Source organism: Pholis gunnellus (genome assembly GCF_910591455.1).
Source record: "Pholis gunnellus genome assembly, chromosome: 2".
NCBI lineage: Eukaryota > Metazoa > Chordata > Actinopteri > Perciformes > Pholidae > Pholis > Pholis gunnellus.
This window is the reverse complement of record NC_136536.1, coordinates 10,224,072-10,237,114: the sequence shown is the minus strand read 5'-3', so window position 1 is coordinate 10,237,114 and position 13,043 is coordinate 10,224,072. Positions and strand designations below refer to the sequence as shown.

General features: G+C 42.1%; 1 protein-coding gene across 1 annotated transcript; it reads right to left on the bottom strand.

Moving 5' to 3' along the window:
- Positions 1-270: 270 nt before the first annotated feature.
- On the bottom strand, positions 271-11,866 carry tamalin (trafficking regulator and scaffold protein tamalin). Its single transcript, XM_079167423.1, has 8 exons — positions 11,563-11,866; positions 8,957-9,009; positions 7,682-7,736; positions 5,918-6,020; positions 4,135-4,228; positions 2,658-2,724; positions 1,512-1,578; positions 271-1,219 (listed from the first exon to the last, which is right to left on the bottom strand). Exons 1-8 carry the CDS (start codon positions 11,758-11,760, stop codon positions 723-725), a joined length of 1,134 nt encoding a protein of 377 aa, XP_079023549.1. The 5' UTR covers positions 11,761-11,866; the 3' UTR covers positions 271-722.
- Positions 11,867-13,043: the final 1,177 nt, after the last annotated feature.

Below are 13,043 nucleotides of genomic sequence, written 5' to 3'. Positions count from 1 at the left end.
GGCCAGACGTTCACCTCCAGAACTCGAGTGATAACATTCTTCAACGGAGGAAGAGTTGTGGAACCTTGAAAGCTTGCTATATTTAAAAGTATCACATGGAGTAGGACACAACTCTACCGGGGAAAATTACAAACAGATTGTGTGTACACTCGAGTTCTGAGTGCTAATTTAAGTTTGGCAGCTACAATTCCCACAAACAGTTGTGGCTTGTGGAATAAAGAAGCTTTTCTTGCAAGTTCGGCACAAAATAACGAAAGTAAAATCTGAAAATTACACAATTTATTTTTAGGAACCTTAGCTGTAGACGAAAAAAAACAAAACAGGATCAATATGAATCATAGTAGATATCAAAGTTGTCTCTTACTAAATGTCGCGTTGCACAATCACAAATCGTAACGGTCATTTCCCTCAGATGTCAAAAGAAAAGTTGGTGCATGCAGTAAAAACTGAAAAATCCTTCATTCTGTACAGTTACATGTTAAAATAAATAAATAACTTAAAGAACAAAAAGGAAACAAAAGTTATTTACAGCTGTGAAACATTGAGGGCTATAACGTAGCCACATCATTGGTCAAACATGGAGAAGTGCAACTGTATCGCCATACACTTTGGTCTCTTCGCTCTTTGAAGCTGCTTTTTTCTTTGGCAATTTAGTTCGACAGTCAGTGGCGCTTTTAAGTCTTTGGGTCTGCAAAGTTTAGGTGAACAGCTCCGTTTGCTGCTCACAGTTTGCTCTCCTCCTCCTCCAGCGGTCGGTTCAAGCCCGGGATGAACTTGAGGAGGCGCCTGCGGAAGCTCTTCTGTTTGGGCTTCCTCTGCAGCGAGTTGAATCCTCCCTGCTTCTCCCCTGAGGTGGACGACGACGACGAAGATCCCCTCATGTAGCTGCGAGTGCTGGCGCTGCGGGTCAGCTGCGTCTTGGCTGACGTGAAGAGCTCGCTGGCCGGTCGGATGCGCTGCTGCCTCTGCGGCGGTTTCTGCTGCTCTTTCTTTTCGTCTGCGGTGGAGCTGACCGAGTCCACGCTGCGGTCCGCCGGGTACAGGCAGGTCTGGTAGAGAGGGTCGTCCTCGGTGGCCGTGCTGAGAAAGCTGGCGCTGCTGCTGGTGCTGCCGGTGCAGTGGAGGGCTCTCTGAGTGGCGGGGCTGGGAGTGCCGAGGCTGCCGTACACCCCTGCCGACTCCAGGGACTCGTAGACCGCAGCATCGCTGAGCACTATGCCTACAGGAGAGAAGGGCAGAGTTAGGATGGTGGACACATATTTAACTGAGTATCAATGAACACAAAGGCATGCAGGAAACTATTCAAACAGAGAGGAGAACAGGGGATTTCTTAGTTTGGGAACATGTGAATGTTTGTTAGCTTGTTAGTTAAAATGAATGATTGCAGGATTTCTAAATCTGGACACTTTGCTATGTTTAGTATGTATAAGCATGTAAAAGCAGCGTTGACACTCAGTGGGTTATCCTGGTGAAATAAAGGAAAATTAACTAATAAAAGACATAAAACCTACCATGAACAAGCCTCTGCTCCTGCACCATCAACGACCGATATTCATCCCATTTCTCGTGAAGAGTTTGCTACAAAAGAATGTCAGAGATATGTTAAAATGATTGACAACAAAACCACAACAAGCAGGCTGTAGATCAATTCATGAAAAATGACTTTCAGCATTAAGAAACGTGTGTACAGTTAAAAAATGATCCTACAAAAGGTTTGCACAAGTTCATTACCACTATGATGGGTCAACAGTTTGCAGCTCACGTATAACAGACGTTTCAACTAACTTTTCAAAGCAACAAAAGACCAAAACGCCATATTATCCGTGTCGACACTGCAGGTGCATTGGCCACCGTTACCTAATGCGTCAAGGGGACAGTATGTGTCAAACAGCTAACAGGAAGATGTCATACCAGAGGGCTTTCCCAAATACCACTAACTGACATGCAACGTCATATGAATATAATTGTAGCCGTTTTTTTGGTTTTTTATTTACCAGGGTACCATATGTGGGGGATGATTTTGAAATATTATATTCACAAGAATAAATCATGACTCAAAGTGGGCCTATAAAAACTGCCATGCCTGTTTATTAAGTTAGTAACATTTTTAGAATAATTGTGAACTTTAATAAAACAATTTCAGAACTTGAACCGTAACCACTGCATATGCAGAAACATTGATTATATTATTTACTCTTGCCTTGTCCTTTCCTCTTGCAGACACAGAAAAACAAAAGGTTGAATGCTAATTTAACATGCATGTTTCAGTAACATGGATAGCACCACTAAGTGATGAATAAATGTTGTTCCTGCATGTTGAGCAGAAGGTTAATCTTTAAAACGTTGGATTAGTATCTCAGCGAGCGGCTGTGTTGCAGCTCTCACACACTGGTGGATTAGAGCGGGACAGCTGCTGTAATCTCTGGGAGAAAGCTGGCAGCTTTTTAACAGCCACGGGTTTGAGAATGTCTGCAGAGATCAGTAAACTGCTGATGCAACAGGTGGTGCTGTGAGGGAGACAGGTGTGGATGTGTGTGTGTGTGTGTGTGGGGGTGGGGGGGTGGTGATGGTGGACATACACAAACAGGCCGACTCACCGCTGACAAATAATGAAAAACTGCTGCAGCAACAGTAAAAAAGAGAAAAACAACACTCACCTTCAGATACTGCCGCCGGGCTTCCAGCTCCGCTTTTCGGATTGAGTCACTGTAAACCGTCTCCAGCCTTTAAGCGCAAGACCAGAAGGCAATAGAGTTATTAAGCGTAGCGGGAAGAGCTTATTAAAACAACAAGGGTAGTAAATAGCGATTAAAAAAAACCATATGAAAGACTCTTTTCATAAGACGAGGCGGGAATGAGTCTGGTGTCAAAACAGTTTACAAGAGACGGGGAAGGATACGGAACAAATACAATTTCCACTCAAGACACTTTAGTGAACCAACTTCTTTGAATTACATGAGTGGGTGAACAATTTATGGCGCTCGTTTTCACTTTAACAGTTTACACAGACTCCAGTTGTGAGAGTAATTTGATGATGTCAGTCTGTAAAATCGGTGCCTATACTCTGTCACTCTGACGCGGTTCACCTCACGTTTTTAGCAGCAGCTCTCGAGGCCTCGCTTATTGTCCTTTTAATCTTTTACAAGCAGAGGAGGAGGATGAGGAAGAGAGTGTAGTTCAGATTGAACCCCACTCAACTCAACAGCGACGTTCAAGACACTTACAGGGTGACAGCTCAATAAAATGAAGTAAAACAGGACATTTAAAAGAATGTTATCCCAGGGTTTGAACTTATTTTCCCCTCATTCTTCACACAATAATATCTGGCGCTTTTCATGTGAACAACGGTGTGAGAGACGGTCTGAAAATGTGCGCCATTATCCCCATATTCCCTCTCTGTGCTGACCGACTTTTCACCCTGCTTGTGGCCATTAATATAAATACTTTTTTTTAATCCTTCTTTCCAAGGAAAACCTGCCTAATCTGTGAAATGTAAATTTCTCACAGCCTGAGGCAACATTTTCCAAATGCTAACTTTGACTGACCGGCAGCCCATAACACAAACATATGCACATGACTAAATATATGAAGTTAGAAGCAAGTCCTCACATTTCAGAAGCAAAAACCAGCAAATTTAAAACAAACGTTTTGCTAAGTTACTAAACCAGCGGTTCTCAAAGTTGAAAGAATTCATTCCTACGACTTAAAGTTTTATTAACCAATCGTTGAAACTTGTAACACAAACTGGAATTTGATTGATATAACAATATCTAGAACACGGCCCTCCGTTTACTCATACGTTTCTGTTGCTTTTAGACACATTAGACATCGGGCTCTCTATTTTGAAGTTAATTGAGTTGTTTGCACAATGAGCATCACCTCTTTTAATTTATTTCCCGTTAAGACACGTCCCTCTTGTACTCTACATTATGTTTTCCTTTGAAGAAATCTTTCTAACACACAAATCAGATTCTTTCAACTTTCCGTTTTCAATTATCAAATTGCTTCCAACTTGCTGTCAAATCAAATCATTGTTTCAGCGCTAGATTAAATGAAACATGTTCATTAATGAATTCAAACCTGAAAGCATTACTAACAATTAACAATGATTGTGTTCACAATTGATCCGTGTACCTGAGTGTGTTGCCGCACGCCCGGATGAGCTGAACAATCTCCTTGTGCCGACATCCCTCCACGGTGGCCTCGTTCACACTCGCGATGGTATCCCCTGAACACACAAACACACACGCACACACGCACACACACACACACGTCTGTTAACCAGCAGCCTCCAGGATGCACTTCAATCGACAATGGCTTGAATTACTGCAAGTTTGAAGCCAACTGAGGCTTGTTTGATTCCAAATGAAACCTCAACACATGTGCAACACAAATGTGGAAGCCACGTGCAGTCGTGTGTTGTGGAATATTTCTATGCAGATGCGGGATAAGAGTTGTTTAAATAAACAGAGTCTGATGAATACTCAAAGTAGTAAGAGTCAATTTATTAGCTTGCGCAAGCGGAGAACAGTTTCACAGATACGTATTGCAGAGTCTGTGGAAGTGACTTCAAAGAACAGTTGCACGTACAGAGTATTTATATACTTAGAGACCATGTCCAGCGCGTTTCGCTGCATCTAGGTACCTTCCATCTCAAAGGTGTTATTTCTTGTTTGACCGAGGTGTTGTTTCTACAAGGCGCCATTTTTGCCTTCTGCAAACTGTTATGTTTCTGATGAGTCATGTTTCTTACAAAGGACAGGTCATGGTGAGTTCATGTTAGGTGCACGAAAGCACACGAACATTGTCTTTACACTGTTATACGGGCCTAGCTGATTACATTGTGCGTTTAAACGTTATACGCACATAAGCATATTTTTTACCATTACACGTGGCACACGGCTCGTTAATGAACTGAAGCTGATTTCAACGTGTTAAGGCCTTATTTGTTTTCTTTATCTGCGAGACTCTTATTGTTCCACATCAGACTTATTAGATGTGGTGTGGACTCTCATGCGTGACAGGAGCCTTTATGAGGGTTCAGCACAAAGCCCATTTTCCCCTTTCAAACCCCACCGCCTATTCTGCTTCATGCGCTCATCGCTGTGTTCGCAGCGAGACACAGGGAACAATAGAGCGAGCATGTGAGGAATGTAGGAAGTGAAACTGAAGTGACATACGCAGGTTGGACAAAGGAAGGAGGCGGAGGATCACCTTCCTCCTTTTTTTGGCACACTGATGGAGACATTAGCGCTGAGAGCGGCCAGTTTGTGACCGAGCGGCCATGAGTTTTAAAAAACCTGGAGGTAATAGAGTGCTGCAGCGGTGACATATGTCCGTAGGCCAGCCCGGAAGTTAGCGTCGCCCTGGTTCCCTCGACAGAGAGCCAATGGGATTTTTGGATTATTGGGGGAAAAAAGTTCTGTGGCAAACAAATGTATATGATACTTAAACGTTTTGTTCAGAAAGATAATCTTCACAAATGAACAGCACTTTTATGATTTTGGAAGCGTAAATAGAATCACCAGAAGTAAAAAGATAACCAACTACATGCACATATGGAAACAATTAATGTTTGCCACTTAAAATAACACTTCCTTTAAAACCGTCATTTTCAGAGGTTGTCTAACCTTATTGACTATCTGGCACATGGGTGAGAGGAGCTGGCCAATACGTGTCGTTTTGTTGACTGGAAAATGAGCAGGCAAACAGTTAAATTTGTACTTCCCTAAACAGCCGGCCTGAAACACGCGAGTGCTTTTGTTGACGTACGGTACACGAGCGTCAGCTGGCAGACACACAAAAAGAGGACGAGCTGAACCAACTCCTGACACGCTCACTTCCCCTCATATCTATTACGAGTGGTTGCCCAGGCCTAAAATAAGTCCTCCATATAAAAGGAGAAATGCAAACTCACCAACTTTAAGTCCTGCCTGTTGGGCCGGGCTGTCATCGTGCACCTTGCACACAAATGTGCACATCTCCACTGAGTTTTGGTCTTGATGGTGCAGCCCGTAAGTCTGAAAGAGACACAACAATAACTCTGAAAACATTTGAATACTTCCTCCTACTTCATGTATAGGTCGGTCTCACACAATGGGATTGATGTCAACAGTTTTGAAATAACGTGGCTGTACACAACATTAGACTGATAAACCACTGAATGACGAACTGAGGAAGCCGTGACGGACAGTGCAGGAAGGCAGATCATATCACTGAACACGCAGAGACGTGGTGCAACCGTTTGGTTCTCTTGTCACACTGAACAGAAACTGCCGGTAGACTTTCAACATTAAAGAACAGGTTCACATATTTAAAAAAAAAATGTTTGAGGCTTCAGCAGAGTTAGTCTTTTTGTGTTACAATCCCTTTCAAGAAAACACACTATAAACCTTTTTTCTGTATTTGTTGCTACAAATGTGTGTCCTTGTGCTCAATCAATAAATGCGTATCTTATTTTGAACAATGCTTTTTTCCCCCAAGCGTTTCTACATAAATAATAAAAAAAATGTACTTTAGGAGGGGATCTCTTGGACGGGACGGGGACGGGGACAGGGACAGTAACACTCATAACAAAGTTCTCAGGCTAACAAGATACCACCTCCCTTATTATGTATCTAATATTTTGTTGTCTTGGAAACTTTTTTTATTGTTACTTCCACATGTATTTGCATGCACTTCCTTGTTTCGGTCTGCATTGTCTCTCTGCAGAAGGTCAGACCACTGCAGGCCACAGATAGACTTCCCCTCGTCACGCGACCATCAGTCGGTGAATACGCGATTAAAACTGTCAAGTTCCGTTCGCTCAACAAACAAGCTTCAACGTTTCCATCGGCTACACTCAAGTTGCTCTTGTTGAAACATGGATCCAACTTGGAGAGATGTCTTTTATGGAAGATTTGCATTGATTCAGATCTGCCTGGCTCATTTTCTTCTCAGCTGCCTGAAAGATAAACATTAACCACGCAAATATCGTTGGAACGCAAATATAACATTTGCATGCTGGATCCTCAACTCCACACTGGTGTTAACATAACAGGCACTGAGGGAGGGAAAGCTTCAAACTCATCTCGCTCTCTCTCTCGGACGTCGAACTGGCCCTCGTGATCTCACTTCCTCCTGGCCACAGGCGGGCAGGAAGGGCGCGAACCTCCGTCGAAACCGTAAATAGAACAATACGTCTTTTCCTCCAAGCAGTTCTCCACTCGCAGAAAACTCAAACAGGCCATATCAATATTGAACCATTTCAGGAAAGCTATTTAAAGAAAGGGGTCCGCATGACAGAGCCGACATTGTGAGGTTCCGGCGCTTCAAGGCCGCCGAGGGAGATTGAGGTCAAATGAGTGACGCGTCGGCTTGCTGAGAGGGTGAGAGTGCGGCAGGTATTGCATGGGGAGCGTGTGAGCAAACCACACTGCTGAAAATACAGACGCTGGGAGATACAAAAAAACATCATGGGACAAACACTAACACAGTTATTTGACTGATGCGTGACCTTTCACCCCCGCCAGAGCAGGCAAATGCTGGGATTAAGAGATTTACAGGATAACATGTACACAAGTTTCAGCATCTGTCGACAGCGATGTGGCCGATCAGGGAAATCCTGTTAAATGGCACTTGAGAGGCTACCAAATCCCCCCCCCACCCCAACCCCTGTATACATCGCTATTAATCCTCTTACCTGGATCTCGAAACCAAACGACTCCTCTTCATTTTTCTCCAGGACCACCACCTTTCTGGAACGGGAGAGAGATGTGGTCATTTTTATTTCACCTTTTTGTTTTTAGGTACATGCTGCAGCTTTCACAACTTCTCCTCTTACTCAGATATCCAAAAATCTTCTTTTAAAATCAATGTGAGCTGCGTTATGGAGTGGGCAATCTATACAGGAAAATCTATTTTGATAATCAGTTGATCGTTCAAGGCATTTTCCAAGCAAATAAAATATTGTACATTTAATGATTGCAGCTGTTCTCAAATGTGAGAACTTACCATTAAAAGTGGCATTTTACACTGTAGACGTGAAGTGGTGCATGTTTACATGTGATACAAAAGTAGTGCGAAGAGGAGAAAAAGCACAAAGGCCATGTGATAAATGCGGAAAAAAATGTATCAGCGACCATTTGGGTAGTGAATTAGTCGTGTTATTCACTGGTGTCGGCTCGTTTCAGCCCTTTCAGCTCATGGTAATGATGACATTGACTAAAACTAATTTATAAAACAGCATTTATGTACAAGTCGAGGATGAAAAGGAGGTCAACAAGATGTTTACGTCCATCTCTGGATTCCTCTCTTCCATATCTAATTTGCATTACGAGAACTCTCTTCTGGCTGCACAGGACTTCTTCTGTGTCCGGCAGCATCTAGACGTCACAGCTAAAACGTACAGTAAGGCGGTCTGTTGGGCCCGACGGACGTCAACGCAGCGCCTCTCATGACGGGGCAGCAAAACGCATGAAAGATTCATGACGACCCTCAAAAGGATATCATGCGTAACAATGGCTGCCATCACTGTGGATGGATGTTTGAATGAGGGCCTTTCACTGGGATGAGGAGGCTCACTTGTAATGAGGAATGGGACGATGTAGGATTTAATAACAAAAAACTCAATATCCTCACATGAGTGATTGTCTGGCTCGCATATATATGTATTTATGCAGGGGGAGCTTGTGATTTATGATTCTCTTATTTAAGATTGATAGTGTTCCACTAAAAAGGAAATATCTGTTTCTGACCTATATCTTAGGTAAAGTGATTCCAGTATGTTTTAGTGTCATTTTAGACATTTAAGCATATTTTGATGATTTATCGAGATGTCAGGAATCTTAATTACTGTGACATGAAATATTCATCTCGTCCCATGCCTACCTGTGATCATTCTTAGGAGGAAGAAGAAAAGATCAGAGTACAGACAGAAGAATCTAGCGTGTACGCGGGTAAATGAGGGAGATTGTACCTTTGTGGTTCTGGTGTCAGTGTTAAGGGTTTCCACTTCTGCAGCCCGCCGCCCTGCGAGGAGAAAACGAAACAAGACATGAAGCGTGTCAGCCACCTGTGTGAGGTTAACGCAAGATTACTCATGAGGGTTTCCCCCTCCCCCCCAACAAATTCCCCTGCCACACCTTCTGCACACATCAGTGCATCAGCCGGTTCATCGAGTCCTGAAGCTGCACACGTGCGTCGTTTGTTGTGTTTGTGTTTTTAAAGCCACTCAGCCATTACGCCGGTGTGGAAACTTCAGAGGCGAAACCAGAAATGCGTGTCCGGCTGTTTGTTTACGTCACACAGTCACAACATCTTAAGATCTAAATTTAGCCTCAATTTCACGCAAACCCTGCTGCCTTCAGGCCCTCAAACTGTTGACCTGTGTGAAACTTGTAGGTCGTTAAGAGCAGTTTGTACAAATTCCAGCCTATTAAAGAAACAAATAAGACACGCGGGGCTAAAATAACTACCACAATGACTGCATTGAGTGAAAACTCAAGTCAACAGTAGGTCAAGACTCGGCCCTACCTGACTGTATAAATAAGGAAGGTATCTGTCCAGAAGGCTCCACTAAATCACTTACAATCAATCCTCCTCTGTTCCAACTCGATCATTTTCAAATGCTGCCCCTATGAAAGGCTGCTTTGTGCCTCGGCCTCTCTGCGCAGTAAAATGTTGCTTTCTTTATGTCCCAACACTTACAGAATTGTCCCGCTCCCGTCTCAATGAGTGCATTTATTCCCAAATACCCTCAGAGGCCGACGGGGGCGGCTGGAGCGAGATCTCTGAGCCTGTGTGTGCACAATGCCCTGTTGTAGCCACTGCACACACTATGTATGTATGTAGGTTTGTGGATAACTGTGCCTCTCCTCACTGTACACTGTCACACTAGTTTGTTATCAACCGCTTTCCCTCTGGCGGTGCCAGAAACCCCCAAAAGTAAGTAAAGATACAGAATTGAACAAAAGCTTTATGAGGGATACAATAGCCAGGAGAATGAGCCAGTTGACCCACAAGCCACGCAAACTTTAAGCCAGTTTTATGCAACAGCGGCTGAAGCTGGTGTCATTCTGGACCATCGGAGGAGGAGACGTCAGTTCCTGCACTTCCTTCTTCAATCGTGGCTTCACTGATCCAGGCTAGCATATCGTTATCACGTTAAAACTGTTGATTTGTTCATCTCGGATGAAGCAATCTTCAGTACGCTCTTATTTTGAAATAAAGGCAACATGGAACAGAGTTGGAGTACTATGCGATATTTCTAGTCAATCCGATTTAAATATCTCATTTTTTTTTAATTCCCTATTTTAAGGTCAATGTTAAATGACGTTATAATTATAATTTTGGTCTTTTGACAGTCAAAACATTTTATTTAAAATGTGTGTCTTTGTGCTCATACCCGTATTGTATATTTTCGCAAGTATTAGTACCACTTAATTGAGAAAGTTAAACTACACCAAACGTTTGTAATCGGTTCTCAATTACCTACATGTAAATAATCTTTAAAATCATATCAAAGTCAATATATTTCATCAGCCGTCAAAGCAAAGGAGTCATCAGTCTGTGAATTAACCAGAACTTGTTGCTCATATGAAATCCTCCTCGTTTGAATCTGTTCTCATGTGAAGCCCTGGAGTACCTGGCCCATCATAAATCAGAGCCAGTGTCTGGGTGGTCCACACTTGCCCCTGGATGTGCTTCTGTTGACCTTTAGTGAAGATACTCTCTGGAGATGAACCGTGAACCAGCAGAGCGTCCCAAACATTTTCACATCAAGAATAAGGATGGAACGATTATAAATAAACACTCACAATAAGTTGATCGTGGTGAATTTATATTATCTGCATAATCATGAATATCTTTACGAGAGACAGGCTCTCTATCATGGTAGAGAAATGAAAAATAGAGCCCGATTTAAAATAAAATACTTTAGTTTTGTATACTTTATGTATGCAGGAGGACCTAATGACTTATGATGATCTTATATAAGAGATTGTTTGTTCACTAAACAAAGATGTGCCCCATCTGTGATAAGATACAAATATTTGTTTCCCAAAGAAAAACATGTAAGGTAAAGTTATTCCAGTATATTTAAGTGACATTTCAAGAGCTTTAAGGATATGTTGATGACAATTAATCGCAATTACACTGGTCAGGATAATCGTGACACATTTTCAGTTTGTCTAATCAAGACTGACAACACTTCACCTCTCACTGCATCCGACATAACTTAAGATTGTTTTCTTTTAGATAAAGCAACACAAAGCCCATGTGCCGTCTAGACATCATTACAAATGACCTCGTCCTTCTGCCAGGTGAAATAATCACGATATTGAACACAAAAAAGGTGCGTTTTTGCTGAGCTGGTCATCTTGTACATCATGTTAAACAACGTCCACTAAATAAGTCAATTATAATTTATAGTGGAAAAAAAACTTGATAGTAAACAAATAATTAGATCTTAAAAGTTACTTTTAGCGTGCAGCTGTTACCTGAATTGATAACTTCGGACTACTTGACCCAAATGAATGAGGACACAGGAGAAGGTACCACTCAGTGGTTAAACGCACTTCTTACCTTCTTGAAGTTTCTGGGCAGCGTCCCTCCAGAGTAAGCCAAAGTCTTGTAGTTGTAAACCTCCGAGGGGTTCGTCGGTAAGTCCACAGTCCTGCAGCTGTCGGACTTTGACGAGGGGAAATAAATGTCGCTGTCTCGAGATGCGGGTCCACTCTCTGGCCCGCTGGAGTTCACCTTCTTCAGCCTCCTGAACGTCATGTTGCGCTCATATAAAGAGTGGTGGCAAAAGTTGTGGAAAATACAACAAAAAAAAATACAATGTCTCGTTGTCCTCAGAGAAGAACCAGCCGCGAGAGATGCTGACCGAGCTGTGAGCTTCAACGTGGAGCCAACAGCTACAAAGTGACTCGAGAGTGTTTCTGTTGAAGAGGCTGGGGGCGGGGACTTTTGTTGTGAAGGACACGAATGAGTGCCAATAGGGATGTTGACGCGCATCCTTCTCTGCTGCCTTCAAGTGCGCCTCGGATGATTCGGTTTCACCTTTCGAGAAACTAGAGGGTGTTTTTGTTTTGGGGGTCGCAGGCTATACTGTAAATGTAGCAAAAAGTTTTATTTTATAGAAATTAGTGGTGAAGTCCAGAGGAAAAAAAGCACACGAAGCATGTAGTCGATGCAGAAGGATTAGTTTATTAATCAGTATTTGGATAAGTGATTAGTTGTTTTAATCATTATTTTTCAAGCAAAAATGCCAAATATGTGCTGCTGTCAGCTTCTCAAATGTGAGGGTTTTCTGATTTTCTCTGGTTTGTACATCATTTTAACCTGAATGTTTTGGGGTTTGGAATTCGTCAGACGTTGGTGATTTTTCACTGTTTTCTGACATTTCTTACAATTGATCATGAAGATAGTTTATCAGTTGCAGACTTACATCAATATTTGTATCAAAACAATGGCAAGAATTGCCCCAGTTCAGTGAATAGTTGTGAAAATGCACTACGTAAGTGACTTTAATCACCTAGAAGATATTCATGTGATTTCTTGCTCCCAAAATGGAACTAAATGGACACAAACACTGAGATCAGACTTTTCAGTAAAGTACATGTTGTGTCAAACAACTAAAATTAGGAAACAAAAAAAAAAATGATTGTTTAATGTTGGTGTCAGAGACAAATTGTAAGAATTTTGTTAAAAAGACAAAAAGAGAAAACATTATTCAAAGCAGAGTATTTTATATATATCTTAAAACATGTCTTGAGGGGCGCTTTAATGCTCTAGCATATTTCCACAAGCCAAGAATAACTTTGTAAGGCACATATTTCATTTGGTGGCTCATGTTATGTGCAAACTGTTGTGTATATCAATCTGACCAGTTTGTAAAGTTTCCAAGTTTACAGCATGGGAGTATTGAATAATCCAAAAGTATTTGAAGGCAGCATTTGTTGCTGGCAGACAAAACCTCTCATTAAAAGTCAGGGGTAATATTACTCAGAGAAAACAATATTTATTCCCAGCACAGATTCTTGCTTTGACAACAAAGAGAT